Source organism: Schistocerca serialis, chromosome 2, assembly GCF_023864345.2.
Source record: "Schistocerca serialis cubense isolate TAMUIC-IGC-003099 chromosome 2, iqSchSeri2.2, whole genome shotgun sequence".
NCBI classification, from domain to species: domain Eukaryota; kingdom Metazoa; phylum Arthropoda; class Insecta; order Orthoptera; family Acrididae; genus Schistocerca; species Schistocerca serialis.
In genome coordinates, this window is record NC_064639.1 from 167,005,515 (window position 1) to 167,025,873 (window position 20,359).

Sequence of the window (20,359 nt, forward strand, 5' to 3'; positions counted from 1 at the left end):
TCTGTACTATGAAACAGATCTCTTCTACTGTAGGTCTTTGCTTTTCATATTTTGGAAGGAGAAAGTATTGACCAAAAAAAGAAAACAAATAATCATAGGGTCTAAAATGAATACTCTAAGAGCTATGAACACTTGTTCATCTTCACTGGCGTAAAATATTTCTCTTCTACTGAACAAGTTCTCATAGTTCTTAAGGTATGCATTTTAGGACCCATGTTTACTAGACATTTTTCTTGTATTGATCCATACCACCTCTTCCAAAAATCTGAAGAGCTAAGAGCTTGCAGAAGAAGAAATGTGTTTCACAGTATCTAAGATGAACAAATTCTCATACCTCTTAAGGTATACATTTTAAAGCCTATGTTTACTAGACATTTTTTTCTTCTGTCGGTCCGTACTACCAACTCAGAACGTTGCCTGCCCTACAGCCTTAGCAACAATAGTAGCGGCACATAGAGTAATCTCTATCAGAGGTATCAGAAAGATTTCCGCTGATAACTTTCGACTTATTCGTTTCCGGACCAGGGTCCCGTAACTCAAATTGACAAGTCTAGCCTTCTTCATCATCCCTGAAAGTTTGTAACACCATCACGAAATCACCCTACAAGTACAAACATCTACAAGCGCCGGCGTCTTTAACTTCGACGCTCTGTAGGGTCGTTGGATGACGGTTTCGGATACGGTTTCCTATCCAAAATTTGTTCCTCAAGATACCTTCTACATTCCCACGCAGTTTGCCGGTGCAATTTTGAAATTGCAGATCTAGTAGCCACTACTCGTGACATTAGAAAATAGTGAGTGGGTTGTTCCTTCTGGTTGTTTTAATTTTGTAGTTGTATTCAGTATAAAAGTATTTTTTTCAATTAATTACATTTGAATACATTGTGGGAGCAAACAGTGGTCAATGTTTTTACTAATATTTACTATCAAAAACAGTCTTGCTCACAAATTATTTATTCCGGTGACCGGTTTCAACCACAACTGTGGTCATCTTCAGACCAATAACCAAAAACTTCCTTCTGGTGGTGTTCATTGGTCTGAAGATGAGCACAGTTGTGGTTGAAACCGGTCACCGGAATAAATAATTAGTGACCAAGACTGTTTTTGATAGCAAATATTTTTTTCAATATCTCGCAATACGGTGATAGAACAAAATACATGAAATGTGCATCTTCATCTGGTCTTCCAGAAAATGTGAATGGTGACAATCCGTAATATCGACGCCATATTTCCAGTTCAGATATCGACCTAATCGGATAACCTGACTCGAGGGCGCTTGATTCTAAAGGAACGTCTTATCTACAGAGAGGTCCTCACACTGGGCGCTGACTAGAGTTTTGAGAGGTGCGGAGACTAACAGTTACGGTCATGGAAATCCTGCTGTCTCTGTAAGTGATTCCAGAAATCACCTGAATTCTAAATCTAGACAATGCCTTGTTTCCTAAACAAGAAATTGCATCATATACTAATCAGGCGCACACTCCGCCATCGATCGATTCCATGCAGCAGTGGTCAGCCTTTTCGGAGCTATTCAGCAGGCTTTATCCACATCTCTTTTGATAAATTGCGGGCTATTATTCTATTATACCAGAAGGTTAGGCATTTCCAGATGGATTTCACGTTGTGGATTAACAACCGGCGGTCTGGTAAACTAGCTAGACTGAGTGTGGTTTTGAGGCGGTTTCCCGTGCTTCTTAGACTGATCCCGAAATATGGCTCAGAAAATACGATACACAGGCATCTAAAATACGTTAACACACAGGACACTGTTATAGACAAATGGCAAACACCAGTGTTGTGTGTTCAATGGACGCAAGACAAGCACTGCTTGCTCAGCATAAAATATAGACGAAGGTGTAGCTAATGAAAACATTACAATGAGGTGACAAATTCATGTTATAGTGATACGCACATATACAGATGGCTATAGTGTTGCGAACAAAAGGTGTAGAAGGACAATGCGTTGGTGGAGCTGTCCTTTGTATTCTGGTAAAATGGAAATGCCGTGTGGCTAGGGCCTCTCGTCGGGTAGACCGTTCGCCTGGTGCAAGTCTTTCGAGATGACGCCACTTCGGCGACTTGCTTGTCGATGGGGATGGAATGATGATGATAAGGACAACATAACACCCAGTCCCTGAGCGGAGAAAATCTCCGACCCAGCCGGGAATCGAACCCGGGACGTTAGGTATGACATTCCGTGTCGTTGACCACTCAGCTACCAGGGGCGAACTTGTCCTCTGGTGATTCATGTGAAAGCGTTTCCGACATGATTTTGGCCGTACGGTGGGAATTAACAGTGTTTGAACGCGGAATGGTTGCTGAAGTTCACGAATAGGGCACTCCCTTTGGGAACTCGTTACAAGAGTTAAGAGTGCACCGAGAATACCAAGTTTCAGGCTTTACCTCTCACCGTGGCCGACGGCTTTCACTTAGCGAGCGAGGGCGACGGCGTTTGGGTGAAGTCGTCAGCGCTGACAAGTAACATTGCGTGAAATAACGGTAGAAGTCGATGTGGGACGTACGATGAACGAATGTGTTAGGACGGTTCGGCGAAATTTGGCGTTAATGGGCCATGGCAGCAGACGACCGACGCGAGTGGCTTTTCTAACAGCACGACTTCGCCTGCGGCGCCTCTCGTGGGCTCGTGACCGTACCGGTTGGACCCTAGAAAACTGGAAAACTGCGACCTGGTCAGATAAGTCCCGATTTCGGTTGGTAAGAACTGATGGCAGGCTTCGAGTGTGGCGCAGACCCCATGAAGCCATGGACCTAAGTTGTTAACAACGCACTGTGCAGGCTGGCGGTGCTCCATAGAGGTGCTGGCTGTGTGAACATGTAATGAACTGGGTCCTCTGGTCAAACATAACTTTGAGACCATTTGCAAGCATTCACGGACAATGCGCCATGTCACTGGGTCACAATCGTTCGCGAATGGTTTGAAGGACATTCTGACTAATTCGAGCGAATGATTTGGTCACCCAAATTGTTCTACATGAATCCCATCGAACATTTATGGGACATGATTGAGATGGCAGTCAGTGCACAAAATCCTGCTACGGCAAGATATTCGCAATTATGGACGGCTATAAAGGCGTCATGACTAAATATTTCTGCAGGGAACTTACAACGAATTGTTGAGTCTACGTCATTTCGAGTTGCTGCACTATGCCGGGCAAAAAGAGGCCCGACCAATATTTGGATGTATTCCACTACTTTTGTCACCTCGGGGTAAATTTCGATAGCATTCCTTACATGGGTTGACAAATGCGATGTTATACAGAATGTTTAGATTAGAGCCGCCGATTTTTCATTGTCCTCAGCAATATTCGTAAATTCGCACTCACAATGAGTTGCGATTCAGGCGGGGACTAATTTTCTATGAATGGGCTGTACAACTGGCAGCTGGAGCGCGGCGAAGTGTGTTTACCCTGTCAGTACCAACCCTGGCCCCTGGGTCCTCAGGTCATGCAGTCAAACGACTGCCGACTGCAGACCTTGGTATGAGGTTAGGAGGACTAAAAGTTGTAAATTATTTCATGGTCTAATGGAAAACGTACTCGTATTAAGATAAACGACTAATTACACATCTGGCACGTCGTCTCATGTTATCTCAACGCCATAAACAGCCGTAAATGTTTATAATAACCATCGCATTGGTATGCTGTTGTTGTCGGCAAAGTAAGCAACGCTCATTGCGGTTCGTACTGCTAAGCTCCGAAATGATCGAAATCGAAGCATGCCAGATTTGGGACTCTACAGAACATCTCTGCCTCCTGCATTTTCAAAGAGGAGTAGAACGTAGTGCAACTGGGTACACGTGTATAAGTCAGTCATGCGTAACTCCTAGAAAACGTGCATATGGTGTTAGAAAACGCAGTCTTACAACAGCAATAAGTGGCTGTTAGGACGTTTTAATATGCAGAATCTAAATAAACACACTTATGTTTAGGTCATGCATCTTCCCAGTGAGTACGATTAAAAGCTAAAACATCAATTAGTACATTCTTCTATGTTTAGATAAGTGCCAAGTACTGCAATGTTCGTTCACTGTTCCGCTCATCGAATCAATTCAGTCCTATCGCAAGACGTATTACAGATCTAAGAATGCAGAAATTTTCCTCATTTCCAATCGCTCTGCCTCTTTGTTTTTTCAAGGCTAGCAAAAAGAACCCGGCCTCTAGAAAAAAGTATAGAAACGACTGCCTAAACCGTGTGCTACGCAGTGAAGTCGCGCGTCCCGTTTTGGGGAAACCAAATATTGTAGTAACCTGGTTTTACTTTTCAAAAATATAATAAATCCCGAGAACTGGAAGGAGCAAGGTTCAGATCGTCCACGTTTACCAAAGTCACTTTAACTGGACCCATCAAAATTTGCACGTTGCATGTTTCACGTTGTGTGTATTAGCGATATGTGGTGTTCAAAGCCATTTTACTGCTTTCCTATCCCCCTTAGGTGGTGTAGGAAGAACCAAAGTCGGTATCCTTCGGTATTTGTTCCACTCCCTCTAACTGTACTGTGTTGATCGCTATCCGAATCGTTAATGTGCAACTGTGACGTATTTCTTGGGTCGTATTGGAACACAGGAACTTGTAATTTGAAGAGTAAACGCTTCCAGCGATGAGGAAGGCAATGCTGCGGCGCCTCCCACTGTAGATTACTGAACATTTCTGTGACGCCCTCGTTCCGTACAAGCAAATTTGTGACGAATCCGTAGCCCTTTTTGGAATCGATCTCTTCCAGCAATCCAACTTGTCAAGGGCTCTAGATGATCGAAGACCAATCAAAAACTGGCGTACATCCCTTTGTACGAGTTCCAGAGATTCATCCCGTTCCATTCGCGTATGGAGTGAACAAAGAATGACTTTTGAAATGCCTCTGTACGTGCTGTAGTCAGTCTTGATCTTTTCAAAATGGGTCAAATGGCTCTCAGCACTATGGGACTTAACTTCTGAGGTCATAAGTCCGCTAGAACTTAGAATTACGTAAACCTAACTAACCGAAGGACATCACACACATCCATGCCCTAGGCAGGATTCGAACCTGCGACCGCAGCGGTCGCTCGGTTCCAGACTGTAGCGCCTAGAACCGCACTTGGTCTTATCGTTACCGTCCTAGCGGAGAGATACGTAGGGGGCTGTGGTATATTCCCAGATACATCTTTTAATGTCTTCAAATTCTGGTTTTTGAAATTTCGTAATTAGATTTTCTTTGCATAGCTTGCTTCTATCTTCAGTCGTCTGCTAATTTAGTTTCTTCAACAAGTCTGGGACACTCAGCCATGGGTCAAATAAACCTGTGACTATTCGTGCTGGCATTCTCTGTGTACATACAACATACGCTATCAGTCCCATTTGGTAAGGGATTCACACGTTTGAGCAATACTTTAGGATGGGTACAATGAATGATTTCTAAACGGTCTCCTTTGTAAACTAATTACATTTCCATAATATTATACATGCTTCACCTACGACCATGTCTTTATCATCGTCCCACTTCATAACCCTACAAATGTTACACCCAACTAGTTACAAGGAAGCTGCCAATATTTGCTCCGCTTTGGAGTATTACCGAGGTCCGACTGAATATTTGTGCAGCTTTCTTCAGACACTACATCATTATACACGGTGCAGTCACATTAACGTTCTGATCGCCTATACTCTACGTCAACGTGCAACCATCACTCAAAGACCGCAGGTGGCAGCACTATTAGAGCAGGGTACATAGAGCGTGTCGGGGGACGCGGGAAACAGTGCAGTCATTATCGTAATGCGGAAATGGAGCGATTTATCTGACGTCCAAAAGCTCATGACCAATGGCTTTCGGGGTAATGGTGGAAGCATTTCGGAAACAGCTAAGTCTGTAAGCTATTCGTCTGCCGCTGTGGTTAAAGTATACAGTGCATGGCAAAATGGCACTATCCAAAACCGGCGCCAGGACAGCTGTCGTGCATTACGGGCCACAGATGACGTGTCTGAATGGCGGCTGCGGGGATGTGCACATGTGAATAGACGTGCAACCTACCGCACAGATGAACAGTGCCTCCCCAACGACGGTCCAGCGAACGTTGCTGCGCATGGCCTTCCGTAGTACGCGTCTGGTTCAGGTAGCCATGCTGCTTGGGGTCCATCGCCAGTGGAGGCTGGAATTTGCACGCCAATAGCACTACTGGACGTCCGCTGAGCGGCGACAGGTGTCCTTTACAGATGTACCGTGTTTTATGCTCCGTTGGACAGACGTAAAACACCCTACAGCAATCATTGGTATGGTCCAATCGTAGGACGGAGCTTATGGTTTGGAGAAAGTTTTCGTGGCATTCCCTGAGTGATCTAGTCATTCTGGGAGCCACAATGGATGAACATAAGTATGAGTTTATCTTTGGGGACTCTGTCCAGGTCTACATGCAGTGTTTTTTCCCTCGGTACAACGTAGCTTGTCAAACAACTAGCAGCGTAGCTCCGTGGTTCGAAGATCACTAGGATGAATTTACTGTACTCCCCTGGCCACCATACGCCCCGGATTTTAACCCAATAGGGAATCTGTGAGACCACCTCGTACGGACCGTTCGCGACATGGATCCTCAATCGAGAAACATAGCACTGTTGGCCACGGCAGTGGAGTCGACATGGATCCACACTTTGGTCGGTACCATCCAGAACTTAGACAGCCATTAAAAATAATTTTTTCAGTAATAAAATATGTCAGTAAAATTCGAAGCACCATGTAAGAAGGATGGACAACAAAGGACTCCCGAAACTTGCTGTTGATCATCATCCTATTGAAGGAAGAGAAGTTTTTCGTCCCATGGAAAGATGGTTTGAAAATTGAGGTAGTAACGGGCTACAAGCTAACTCGTGAAGAAGAACAGAAACGCCTGTCGCTACCCTCGCTTCCGACAACGACATTTACGCGAGAGAAAGCACGGTCGGCTTGTTGCGCAGACTGCTTCATTTCGAGTTCCTGTTCCGTCTTCAATTACTTCGATGTAACACTACTTGCTTACACTGTTCCTTTTAGGGTTCATCATTTATGCAATTCCTCATTTGTATTACTAATGTTCTTTTGTGTTACAACTGTTCATTTGTATTACAAATGAAGTTGTGAGTAGGTATATAAGAGGCAGCGTTGGACATTATGGTTAGTTTTACTGAGTTAACGATGGGTTATGGAGTCAAATCGTGGGAAGTTTAAAAAGTATACTGCTCGTGGTGAAGAGAAACGGTTACCTTGGTCAGCAATACGAGAGCAGTAAATACGTGAGGAGTGTAAAAGAACGAAATTTTTACTCCGAAGGGGAGTGTGCGCTGACATGGAACTTCGTGACAGATTAAAACTGTGCCGCACCGAGACTCTATTCTGGAGCTTTGCCTTTCGTGGACAGGTGGTCTACTGACAGCTTCCCAAGCATGTCTCATGACGCAGCTTTACTTCTGTCAGTACCTTATCTGTGCAGATTGAAAGGTAGCAGATGAGGTACTGGCGGAAGTAAAGCTGTGTGGACAGGTCGTGGGTCGTGCTTTGCAAGCTCAGTCAGTAGAGCACTTGTCCGCGAAAGGCAAAGGTCCCTAGTTCGAGTCTCGGTGCGGCACGCAGTTTTAATCTGCCAGGAAGTTTCAAGAGTGTAAAAGACTCGCAATGAGTTCACTTGGATGGTTGTCCCTCCAGTGTATCCTGAGATGGGACTGTGGTGAGAGTACGTGCATCCACAACACAAATACGTGTCTGGTTCAAATGGCTCTGAGCACTATGGGACTTAACATCTGAGGACATCAGTCCCCTAGAACAGAGAACTACTTAAACCTAACTAACCTAAGGACATCACACACATGCATGCCCTAGGCAGGATTCGAAACTGTGACCGTGGCGGTCGGAGGTTACAGACTGCAGCGCCTAGAACCGCTCGGCCACACCGGCCGGTTACGTGTCAGGGTCAAAATATCGTGAACGCAGAGCACTGTCGGTAGCCAGACACATTGAAGTCAGGATGGAAAAAATTAAAGCCTCCGTAGAATGTGAGAGGTGGCACTTACCCCTGTGGCGTGGCGACGATGGAGAAAAGGTAGGCGAGAGCCGGCACCCTGGCCGGCGGTCCCAGCAGCCACGGGAGGCCCAGCAGGAAGAACAGCATCACGGCGTAAAGCGTACGCCTCCTCAGCTGCGTCGCGCTGCGCCTGCGACACACCGAGCCGCCTCTCCGTACTTAGAGTATTACTCTACTTCATTTGCTCCACACTTACAAAAGACCAGCCACGAAGTAACAAATATTAAATTATAATTATAAAATTATTATTAATTAAAAGATAATTTAATATAATTGTTATAATTAAGTTTCATTATTAATCATTATTAATTAATTATTAACTATTAAAGATTATTAAATTATAATTATTACTTATTAAATTATGTTCAACATTAAATTATGCATGTACGTACAATGAAATTTGATTTCTTATTATGTTGCATCTTAGGTGGAAATGTTTAAGATTAACAATTTATGTACTGAGAAGGTGCAAAGGTGACAGAAAGTTTACATTTACAGGATGCCACCACCTATGCTGTCCAGAAAGACTTTGCGCCTCTCACTCCTGGGCAGCCACCTCCCAGTCTACAGTGTGACCCGAAAATCCGTTTACATTTGAAAATTCAGTAATTCACGGAAGAATGTAGGCAGAGATGTATAAGTTGACGCACGTGCCTGAAATAACACGAGATGTTTTATTTGGTCATCAGTTTTCTGACTGGTTTGATGCGGCCCACCACGAATTCCTCTCTTGTGCTAACCTCTTCATCTCAGAGTGGCACTTGCGACCTATGTCCTCAATTATTTGCTGGATCTATTCCAATATCTGTCATCCTCTACAGTTTTTACCCTCTACAGCTCCCTCTAGTACCATGGAAGTCATTTCCTCATGCCTTAACAGATGTCCTATCACCGTGTCCCTTCTCCTTATCAGTGTTTTCCACATATTCCTTTCCTCTCCGATTCTGCGCAGAACCTCCTCATTTCTTATCTTATCTGTCCATCTAATTTTCAACATCCATCTGTAGCACCACATCTCAAATCCTTCTATTCTCTTCTGTTCCGGTTTTCCCAAAGTCCATGTTTCACTACCAATACAATGCTGTACTCCAGACGTACATTCTCAGAAACTTCTTCCTCAAACTAAGGCCGATATTTGATATTAGCTGGCATCTGTTGCCCAGGAATGCCTTTTTTGTCATAGATAGTCTGCTTTTGATGTCCTCCTTGCTCCGTCCGTCACTAGTTATTTACTGCCTAGGTAGCAGAATTCCTTGACTTCATCTACTACTGACCATCAATCCTGATGTTAAGTTTCTCGCTGTTCTCATTTCTACTACTTCTCATTACCTTCGTCTTTTTTCGATTTACTCTCAATCCATACTCTGTACTGATGAGACTGTTCATTCCGTTCAGCACATCATGTAATTCTTCTTCACTTTCACTCAGGATAGCAATGTCATCAGCGAATCGTATCATTGATATCCTTTCACCTTGAATTTTAATTCCACTCCTGAACATCTATTTTATTTCCTTATTTCCATCACTGCTTCCTCGATGTACAGATTGAACAGTAGGGGAGAAAGATTACATCCTTGTCTTACACCTTTCTTAATACGAGCACTTCGTTCTTGGTCGTCCACTCTTATTATTCCCTCTTGGCTGTTGTACATATTGTATATGACCCGTCTCTCCCTATAGCTTACCCCTAATTTTCTCAGAATTTCGAACATTTTGCAGCAGTTTACATTGTCGAACGCTTTTTCCAGGTCGACAAATCCTATGAACATGTCTTGATTTTTCTTTAGTCTTGCTACCATTATCAACCTCAACGTCAAAATTGCCCCTCTCGAGCCTTTACTTTTCTTAAAGCCAAACTGATCGTCATGTACTGCATCCTCCATTTTTTACCGTTCTTCTATATAATATTCTTGTGAGCAACTCGGATGCATGAGCTGTTAAGCTGATTGTGCGTTAATTCTCGCACTTGTCAGCTTTTTGCATCTTCGGAAGTGTGTGGCCGATGCTTTTCCGAAAGTCTGGTAGTATGTCGCCAGACTCATACATTCTACACACCAACGTGAACAGTCGTTTAGTTGCCACTTCCCCCACTGATTTTAGAAATTCAGATGGAATGTTATCTATCACTTCTGCCTTATTTGATCTTAAGTCCTACAAAGCTATTTTAAATTCTGATTCTAATACTGGATCCTTTATCTCTCCTAAATCGACCCCTGTTTCTTCTTCTATCACATCAGACAGATGTCCTCACTCATAGAGACTTTCAGTGTATTCTTACCGCCTATACGCTCTCTCCTCTGCATTTAACAGTGGAATTCCCGTTGCACTCTTAATGTTATGACCCTTCCTCTTAACGTCACTGAAGGATGTTTTGACTTTCCTGTATGCTGAGTCTCTCTTTCCGACAATCATTTCTCTTTCGATGTCTTCACATTTTTCATGTAGCCTTTTCGTCTTACCTTTCCTGCACTTCCTATTTATTTCATTCCTCAGCAACTTGTATTTCTGCATTCCTGAGTTTCCCAGAACATTTTTGTACTTCCTCCTTTCATCGATCAATTGACGTATTTGTTCTGTTATCCATGGTTTCTTCGCAGTTACCTTCTTTGTACCTATGTTTTCCTTCCCAACTTCTGTGATGGTCCTTTTTAGATACGTCCATTCCTCTTGAATTGCCCTGCCTACTGCGCTATTCCTTATTGCTGTATCTATAGCGATAGAGAACTTCAACCGTGTGTCGTCATTCCTTAGAACTTCCGTATCCCACTTCTTTGCGCATTGATTCTTCCTGACTTCAGCCTACTCTTCATCACTATTTTATTGTGATCTGAGTCTATGTCTGCTCCTGGATACGCCTTACAATCCAGTATCTGTTTTCGGAATCTCTGCCTGATCATGATGTAATATAATTGAAATCTTCCCGTATCACTCGGCCTTTTCCAAGTATGCCTCCTACTCTTGTGATCCATGAGCAGAGTATTCGCTATTATTAGCTGAAACTTGTAACAGAACTCAATTAGCCTTTGTCCTCTCTCACTCCTTGTCCCAAGCCCATACTCGCCTGTAACCTTTTCTTCTACTCCTTCCCCTACAACTGCACTCGTCTCCAATGACTACTAGATTTTCATATTACTTTACATACTGTATTACCCTTTCAATATCCACATACACTTTCTCTGCCTCTTCATCTCCAGATTGCGACGTTGGCATGTATACCTGAGCCGGCCGAGGTGGCCGAGCGGTTCTAGGTGCTACAGTCTGGAACCGCGCGACCGCTACGGTCGCAGGTTCGAATCCTGCCTCGGGCATGGATGTGTGTGATGTGCTTCGGTTAGTTAGGTTTAAGTATTTCTAAGTTCTAGGGGACTGATGACCTCAGAAGTTAAGTCCCATAGTGCTCAGAGCCATTTGAACCATGTATACCTGAACTATCGTTGTCGGTGTTGGCTTGCTGTCGTTTCTGATAAGAACAACCCTGTCACTGAAATTTTCACAGTAACACACTCTCTGCCCTACCTTCCTATTCATTACGAATCCTATTCCCGTTATACCATTTTCTGCTGCTGTTGATATTACCCTATACTCATCTGAGCAGATATCCTTGTCTTTCTTGCCTTTCACTTCACTGACCCCTACTATATCTAGATTGAATCAGACTAAGAGCAGCCGACCAGTTGCAAAGGATAAAGTAATCTTTACCTAGGTTTCAATAGATATAAATCTATCTTCTTCAGAAGACGGCAGTATTACAACAACATGAAGTGATATGTCCTTATCGTTTAGACAAACATCTGCATAGTTACATTAATCATATAAAATATAGCCCTGAAAACAGTGTTTGTCAGACAAATAAAATAGGTACATGGAAGTTGGAGGGCGCATAAGCGAGTCGCTTATGCGCCCTCCAACTTCCATGTACCTATTTTATTTGTCTGACAAACCCTGTTTTCAGGGCTATATTTTATATGATTAATGTAACTATGCAGATGTTTGTCTAAACGATAAGGACATATCACTTCATGTTGTTGTAATACTGCCGTCTTCTGAAGAAGATAGATTTATATCTATTGAAACCTAGGTAAAGATTACTTTATCCTTTGCAACTGGTCGGCTGCTCTTAGTCTGATTACGTGGAACCGTTGCTGTAGCGCAGCTATGTTTAAAGTACTGATATCTAGATTGAGCCTTTACATTTCCCTTTTCAGATTTTCTTGTTTCCCTGCCACGTTCAAGCTTCTGACATTCCATCCCCCGTAGAACGTTATCCTTCCGTTGACTATTAAGTCTTTTTCTCATGGTTACCTCCACCTTGTCAGTCTCCTCCCGGAAATCCGAATGGGTACTATCCCGGAATCTTTTGCCAACGGAGAGGTCATCATGACAGTTCTTCAATTACATGCCACATGTCCTGTACAAACACGTTACATTTCTTTAACGCAGTGGTTTCCATTGCCTTCTACATCATCATGACGTTGATCACTGCTAATTCTCCCGCCTTTAGGGGCAGTTTCCCACCCCAAGGACAAGAGAGAGCCCTGAACCTCTATCCGCTCCTGCGCCCTATTTGACAAGGCCGTTGACAGAATGAGGGGTGGCTTCTTATGCCGGTAGTTTTCGGCCGCCAATGCTGATTATTAATCAAAATTTAAGCAGAAAGCGGGATTCGAACCCGGGACCGGAGACGTTTTGATTAAGAATGAAAGAGGCTACCCTTTCTTTTTCTTAATCTCATTTTGTTCGTTGTATCTGCTCGGGGCGGACATCGCAAGACACCCGTTTCAGTTCGTTGTTGATCCACTAACTCAGTTTTTTCACTACAGAAGGCAGCTAACCCTCTGAGCCCCTAGACCACAGGAATATCGGCACCAATAACGAGTGCAGAAACTGCCCAACAGATGGCGCTAGACGGCAACATGTCAGTGACAACACACGAGTGGGCGAGGTACATCAAAATGTTAGCTAATCACATCATCCCTAGCCATGCTCTCTCTCATTTTAACAACATTGCCAGTCAGATTAGCATTCATATTTTAGGTCAGATCTCGGTGCTCCCCAGTACTAAATTTTGTATTGTGGTTCATGACTTTTTTACGTGGAGAAATTGTGCACAGAATTTTCATATCAATGCAAGTGTAACTTGTAGAGGATTTGTACCCGAGGGACCATAGTGGAGGCTATGGACAACAGGGAGAGAGATGAATTGGAGGCCACAAACGTTGAGTGCAGCGACTTGGTTGTGTGAGTGATTCTGGGAAGCAGTTCTCAGTTGATCTTACCTGTAGAGGAACATGTGGGTCAGGCAGAATGGTGAAAATTCTCAAAAAGGTTTAGCCGGGCAAGGTGGCAGTCCACCGTGAAGGTGGTCAGATGACGAAAAGTCGTTGGAGGAAGCCATTTAAGACAGACTCTTACAAACTGAGCTTTTTGGTAAACGGTAGGTAGGTCATAAAACTCAGTGCATTCTAATATTAGAAGCTGGGACGATACGGACAGAGTAGCTTCATGTGCGTGTTTCGTAGAGGCAAGACTGTAAACCACCTGCCCCACCCCCACCCTGACGCCAAGAAGACGCCAGGCTCTTTTAGCGAGCGACAAAAACATATATTTCATGGGTGCGACTATCTGGGTAGCTTAACAGCATTCTTTCAGAAGTTGGAAGTAGTCAGTGCAGAAAGATTACTTGTTTAGGTAGGTGTGTGTTTTTTGCCAAAACATATCCATGCTGTAAGAACAACGCCTCCCTGAAGTCCGTATCATGTAGGAAGGCGGCCCAATTTCCAGCCTTTCTGCACATCCCCCTCCACTAGCCACTGGCAGATAATAATGTTCATTATCCTTCTGAGCGACTAGCAGCGAGTTACAAGTTAGACAGCGGGAATCTCCCTCCTACATTCAGGAATTAAAAAAAAAAAAAAGTCAGGTGGCAGCAATAAATGTGAACTGCTTCACAAGCAGCCGAGGGGGATTATTTACCGCATTTATAACTTTTTCAAACACGAATTTGAAAGCAGGTCTCCTACAACCTGTAACACAAATGGATGATTTCAACAACGATGTTTTAAAGTGCACCCTGTGAATGATGAATGCCTGACATCACAAAAGCGTGTCACAATAATGCAGGAGAAAATTGGCTTCAATGGTAAGCGCTTCATCGACGTAAGGAATTGTAAAATATGTTGGTTCCAGGTATATTAAGAAGAGAGTTTTTAGTTGATAAAAGTTTCATAGGTGCAGCAAAAACTACATCGCGTATGAAGATTGGCGATAGAAGAGAAGGAAGTAGTTATCAGTGTATTACCTTGATGAAACATGGGTCAATTGGAATCAATTCAGGCAGATCTGCTGGAAAATGAGTGATGGTGCAGGTGGTTTTAAAGTTTTCATAAGAATGGGTTCTCAGATAATTATTCTGCAGCCTGACTCTTCTTCTGGTTTTGTTTCTGAGAATAAACTTTTATTTACATTTAAGAAAAACAGCAGTTACTGCCGTTTGGAAATGAACGCTGTCAATTTCGTGACGTGATTCAGAATTCTTGTCTTAGCCTGCCTCGAAGTCGGTCATTGCGAGTTGTAATTAAACTGTTACAGAGAAAACACCAAGTACAAACACCAGAAAATAGGATATTTTTCACTGGCTTAAAATTAAAAATTTAATCACAGTATAAATCAGACTCGTGCCGATCCCTGTAGTTCGTTAATTTATGCAAGTCAAGTGAAATAATGTACATACTTGACTTCCTTGCACGTGAATGGCGCCACACAGTTTTGCGTTTACTCACGTGTCACCGTCAGTGTGGCCCTAGGAAATTAATTTCGGCAAAGGGTTAAGACCATGTCGTTCAAAAAAAAATGTGTTTGTCAACACATCTGTTGCATATACAATAATGAGAACTTCCCGGTCTTTTTGAATAGGAAATTGTATCCTTCGAATTATGCAGACTATAATGTTCAACATGTTGCCCAAGGAGAAGTTAAACTTAACATTTATCTCATGACGATTTATCGAAATTGGTTTTAACTTTTACTATTCTCTTCATAGATTTGAACGTATAATGCTATGTACCGAAGACAAATGAGCCAGACTGTTGTCCGCAGCAACGCAGTTCGGCAACGTGGACTTTGTTTGCCCCCTCCATGCTGCCGTGCATGTGCAGTTCTCATCCCTCCACTCCTCCTTACCACTCCGCCTCCATGCGCAGAACCGCCTTCCTACATGATGCGGGCCATAGTCTAAAATCTTTTTTCAGACAAGAGAGATTTGGAGCTGCTGATTGGCTCCTCTTAGAATATGCAAAGAGGAGGCTTGCTCTCCTCAGCGTGTCTGGGTCGTCTACCTGGCAACAGAACTGTCAATAGGGGAGATTCAATTAGTAGACAGTTCGATTGGTTTGTGCCATGTGGGGGGTTTCGTTTTTGCTAATTCATCTCCCGTACCGAGGCTTTTTGGAAAATGGTTCTCCTTTGTCTTCTGCTCCTCCCCTGGTAGAGAGCTTCAGGTCTTTCCCTAGTGGGTGATACTTGTTTTTCTGTATTTTGCCGTGTCACAAGGGTGAACTTATTCATCCTGAGCCGGCCGGCCCACTGAAATCTGCCGAGATTTCAGGGCTTTGATAGGGAAGTTTCCCGTGTTCTGATAATCAGAACTCCAGACCGTGTAGTTTTTTCAAATTTTCGAGGACGCGTCAGCACGCTACATCTGTCGCAGCGCACTGTTCCTCACCCACGCCGCACAGTTTTCTGCTGCTACCTGAATCAAGGTGAAAGGGTAAAGTATTGCTGCACCAGCGTAGGGTTGTTAAATTATATTCACAGCTCCCAGTTCTCAGGTGGACTATAGTTTGTGGAATACTTGGTCGTAGTTGATTCCATTTGAATAGAGCTGGGTCTCACAGTGGATTCATGTACACAAAGTCAGACTGCGTTGTAAAAGGGATTAATTCAGAGGAGAGAATTCGTATGCCTTCCACCCCAATGTATGCTTTGCCAATGAAACACCATTCCTTTTCTGATTTGTGTTTGTCATTTTTATATAGGGTATATCAGTTAGTTGTAGTTACAGAAGGATTAATAAAACTTGTCATTATTTTGTAAATTTACATACGCCGCTGTTCTCATCCATACTCCCTCAACTATTGACTGTTTCCGTTTTATTGCGGTGGTACATGGATAGACCAGCAATCTAAGGTTCAACCTTATTAAATTAATTAATTTGATTATTAACTACTTGAGTTCTGAAAGTGTCCACAAGCATAGACAACAAAATTGCCACGAGTAAATCCACTAATTTATATATAAAAATTAATTTTGTAGCTGATGATTTGAAGGTTATTGAGAAGATAATAATTTTCTGCAAGTAAAAATAATAAAATTTAGCATCAATGAGACGTATTTTTATGATTAAAGCAAGCGATGGCTTGCAACGCTTGCTGAAAAGTACGACTTTTATGCAACATGGCGCTCCATCCACATTACTGCACGAGAGAGTGACCTCTTTCGTACATCATTTGGTGAAGATCGTTTGCTAAGCCGCCACTACAGTCAGACTTGGCCTCAGAAGTTCCACGACCTCAGTCTGTGTGATTATTGGTTGTTTTATTACCGTAAATCGCAAGTCTACCTCGATCGTCCGACCTCATTAGAGATGCTAAAAAATAATATCCGACAGTAATTTCTGCCGTACCTACTGCTATGATGTAGAGTGCTGTTCACAACATTGTCCCTCGACTACAGGTACTGTTGACGAATGACAGCCGAAATGTTGAGCGTTTGTTAAAGAGTGCATCGTCTTTGTTAAAAATCAATTTTTATGCTTCTTTTTGCTTTTGTACCATACTAAGAGCCATTAGGTCAAATACAAACATTTTTTTGGTGCTGATGAAGAATACATATATCCTACAGGCGTTCTGGCAGTTGTCTCACTTCCTTTTCCATTATTTCACTCTGCAGGGACTGAGCTTTCAAATAACTTCCAGGAATTCAGTCAGGTAACACTTTCAGCGACCGCCGATATTTGAGACTTTTCCAGCTTAGCTGTCCCATCTTGAAGTTACATTTCGTCAAAATGGTTATAGTGATAGACAGATTGAACGTGCGTTGCACTATCGACCAACTGCACATCGGGTGATTGATGATAATTCTGAGTCGACACCTAAGTCTACTGCCTTTTTGCCTTACGTAGGAAACACATTCAACAAGATCGGTCGTATTTTACGGAAATACGATGTGAAATGTGTTTTCCGACCTCCATCTAAAATTAGAGCGCTTTTGAGTTCTGTTAAGGATGATATTGGTGTGCGTAAGGCGGGTGTATATCGCATTCCTTGTAGCTGTAGCATGGTATATATTGGTCAAAGGACCGAAGTACCGAGCATAAACGGCACACACGGTTACAGCAGCCAAGTAGATCTGCTATTGCCGAACATTGCTTGGATACTGGACACCCCATGTTATATAATAACAACGAGATATTGGCATGCACGTCCAGCTATTGGGACAGTGTTATTAAGGAGGCAGTTGAGATTAAATTAGCGGGCAACCTTGTTAACAGGGATGAAGGTTTTTGTTTAAACTCTGTTTGCAATCCTTCTCTCTCCCTTGTAAAAAAATAAAGGGACAGAGTCAATGCTACCTCACCTGCGGGTTTGTTGTCTCACTATCGATAGCTCTGACTTTGGTCATCTTTGGTGGCACCAGTGTTCAGTGTGTGTGTTATTTTTCCTGCATCAATCCGAGAACCGAGGTTTTGAATTTGCATGTACATCGCCTGTACGTTGCAATTCGCCTTGAAAATGGCGGAGTGTTCTCCCGCCGAAATATCGGCGGTCGCTGAACGTGTTACCTGGCTGAATTCCCGGAAGTTATTTGAAAGCTGTATACTCCAGGAGAAACTCAGGTCTCACAGGGTCTGAGCTGACTCAATGTCTGTATTTACTACCATTAAGGGGTCTCTCACTGTATGTGGTCTGCCTGTATTTAGTCAATATGTTTCGGCGCGATTCTTAATAGTTATCTCTATCGGGTGTATCCCGAGCATCACGTTCAGTTTTCTCCCCTGACGTGGTGTCTAACCCCCTCCCTGCCTTACCACCATGCTGTTAGTTGCTCTGCTGAGTCTATGTTGTGCCCACACGCTAGCAGCAAAACATATCGTGGACTCGAAGTGAGCACAGTAATCTGTTTGTATTATAGTGATGGGTAATCTGCAGTTCACTGCATTGATCCTAGCAAGTTTCTGCAGCAACTTCTATAGCTTTTTTTAATATATATATTGATTACACAGGGTGTGTCAAAACGAATCCTCCGGCTTAAAAAAAAAAGTCATAAGTATTGCTGTTTGAGATATGTGAGTCAACAACGTACTGTTCGAAAGGGCAAACTCTCGACTTTTACATGGTTCCCGCTAGCTAGCAGCAGTGTGCACCCAGTTCAGTTCTATTGAAAATGGTGTCGGGACAACAAAAAGCGTTTTGTGTTCTACGTTTTGCACAGTGCGGGCCAGTAATACTGTTCAGCGCAACTTTCGTACTAGGTATGGTGTGGATCCTCCTACAGCACAGAGCATTAGACGATGCCATGAACAATTCCGAGAAACAGTACAGGCAAATTTCCGTGGCTTCCCCGAGTGTTGACACAGACATCCAACGCATCCGCCTTGGTTTCACAGGGAGTCGGCAGAAATCCGTTCGCCGTGCAGCTCGTCAGCTGAAAGTGCCCCCGATGTCCATCTGGCGCGTGTTGTGTCGACGTTTACACATGAAACCATACAAAATTCAGCTACTGCAAGCTCTTCGTGAAGGTGACAAACAATAACGTGTGTAGTTCTATCATTTCGTTTGTGGCAAGATAGAAGATGACAATTTTCTTCCACGATTAATGTTTAGCGACGAGGCAGCATTCCATTTAAATGGAAACGTGAACCGTCATAATGTGAGAACATGGGGTATGGAACAACAAAATGAAGTAGTACAATATGAGAGGGGACTCTCCAAAATTTAATGTGTTTTATGCAGTTTCACGGGGAAAGGTCTATGGTCCATTTTTCTTTACCGAGAACACTGTTACAGGAAACACATATCTCGATATACTTCAGAACTTTCTTTTCCCACATTTGGAGACCGACTCGATCGACTTCATTTACCAACAGGAGGGGGCATGCCACATTGGCATTTGGAAGTGCGTGATTTTTAAATCAAAGGATTATTGAACGATGGATCGGTCGCACTGTACCAAATGATTCACCCTTGCATTACTGGCCTCCAATGCCTGACTCTAAGTGATTATTTCTTCTGGTTGTTTATAAAGGACTCTGTACATGTGCCTCCGTTACCAACAACAATGAATGAACTGAGACATCGCATAACAGCAGTTGTTGAAGTTGTAACTCAAGACATGCTCGCTGGAGTGTGAGAACAATTAGAATACCGGGTTGATATATGCCATGCATTTAAAGGGGGCATATTAAACAGCTATGGAAAGGTATGAAAAGAAAACTTTTGGTCTCCCGTTCATCAAAAAACAAAATTCATCGTAGATGTTTATTAGTTTCAGAAATACAGACGTGCCAAATCGGATGATTCTTTTTGATACACACTGTAGTTTAATTTCTAGTCCAGGCATGTGCCCAAGTATCTTGTAACCATGTTTCTTTTTATGCTATTTGCTTCTAGTTTAACTGTAGGACTTCTTTTTATGTTCACTTTCAACATAACGTAGAGTCCGTTTATACCACACCAATTGCTAATGGTTTGCAGTGATGCTCATGATTTCACTTCAAGGTGCTCTTTCGAGTTGGTCACTATCACAAGAAGTATATGAAACTACTTGTAAGCGATCGTCCCACTACACTGATGTTAGCGAGGATTCAGTGGCAATTTTCCAGAAAATGTTCCTCAAATCGACCCCACAGGCCTCGCTTATTGATCTGTGTCATCATCTTGCGACTCCCTGCTCGCCGTTTGGTGACTCTATTTCTGCTATAGCCGTGAATTATACAGGAATAAGACCAGACTAACAACATTTTTTCTAAAACAAGATGTCTCGTCATAGGAAGTAAAATACATGAATTTATCGTAGATGGAAAAAGTATTGTGGCATGTCAGAGTTATAAATATCTGAGGGTCGTAATCTCAGGTCAGGGTTCCAATACACAAGAAGTAAGGGAGGGACAGCACAAGATAAACAAGCAATCAAGAAGCTGCATGCCGTCCTTTGGTCAGATAAAATTAAGAAAAAGACAAAAATTGTTATATGGATCAATAATGCGAAGCATTTGTTTATGTGGAGCGGAATCCTGGGAAATGACAAACCAAGATAGAAGAAGA

At 43.0% G+C, this 20,359-nt stretch overlaps 1 protein-coding gene across 1 annotated transcript in view; it reads right to left on the bottom strand.

The window, feature by feature from the left end:
- LOC126456875 (uncharacterized) overlaps positions 1-20,359 on the bottom strand; it is a 249,809-nt gene that overhangs the window by 50,488 nt on the left and 178,962 nt on the right. Inside the window, exon 13 of the mRNA XM_050092695.1 lies at positions 8,029-8,169. Within this exon, the coding sequence (XP_049948652.1) occupies positions 8,029-8,169 (141 nt within the window). The remainder of the gene's footprint in view (positions 1-8,028; positions 8,170-20,359) is intronic.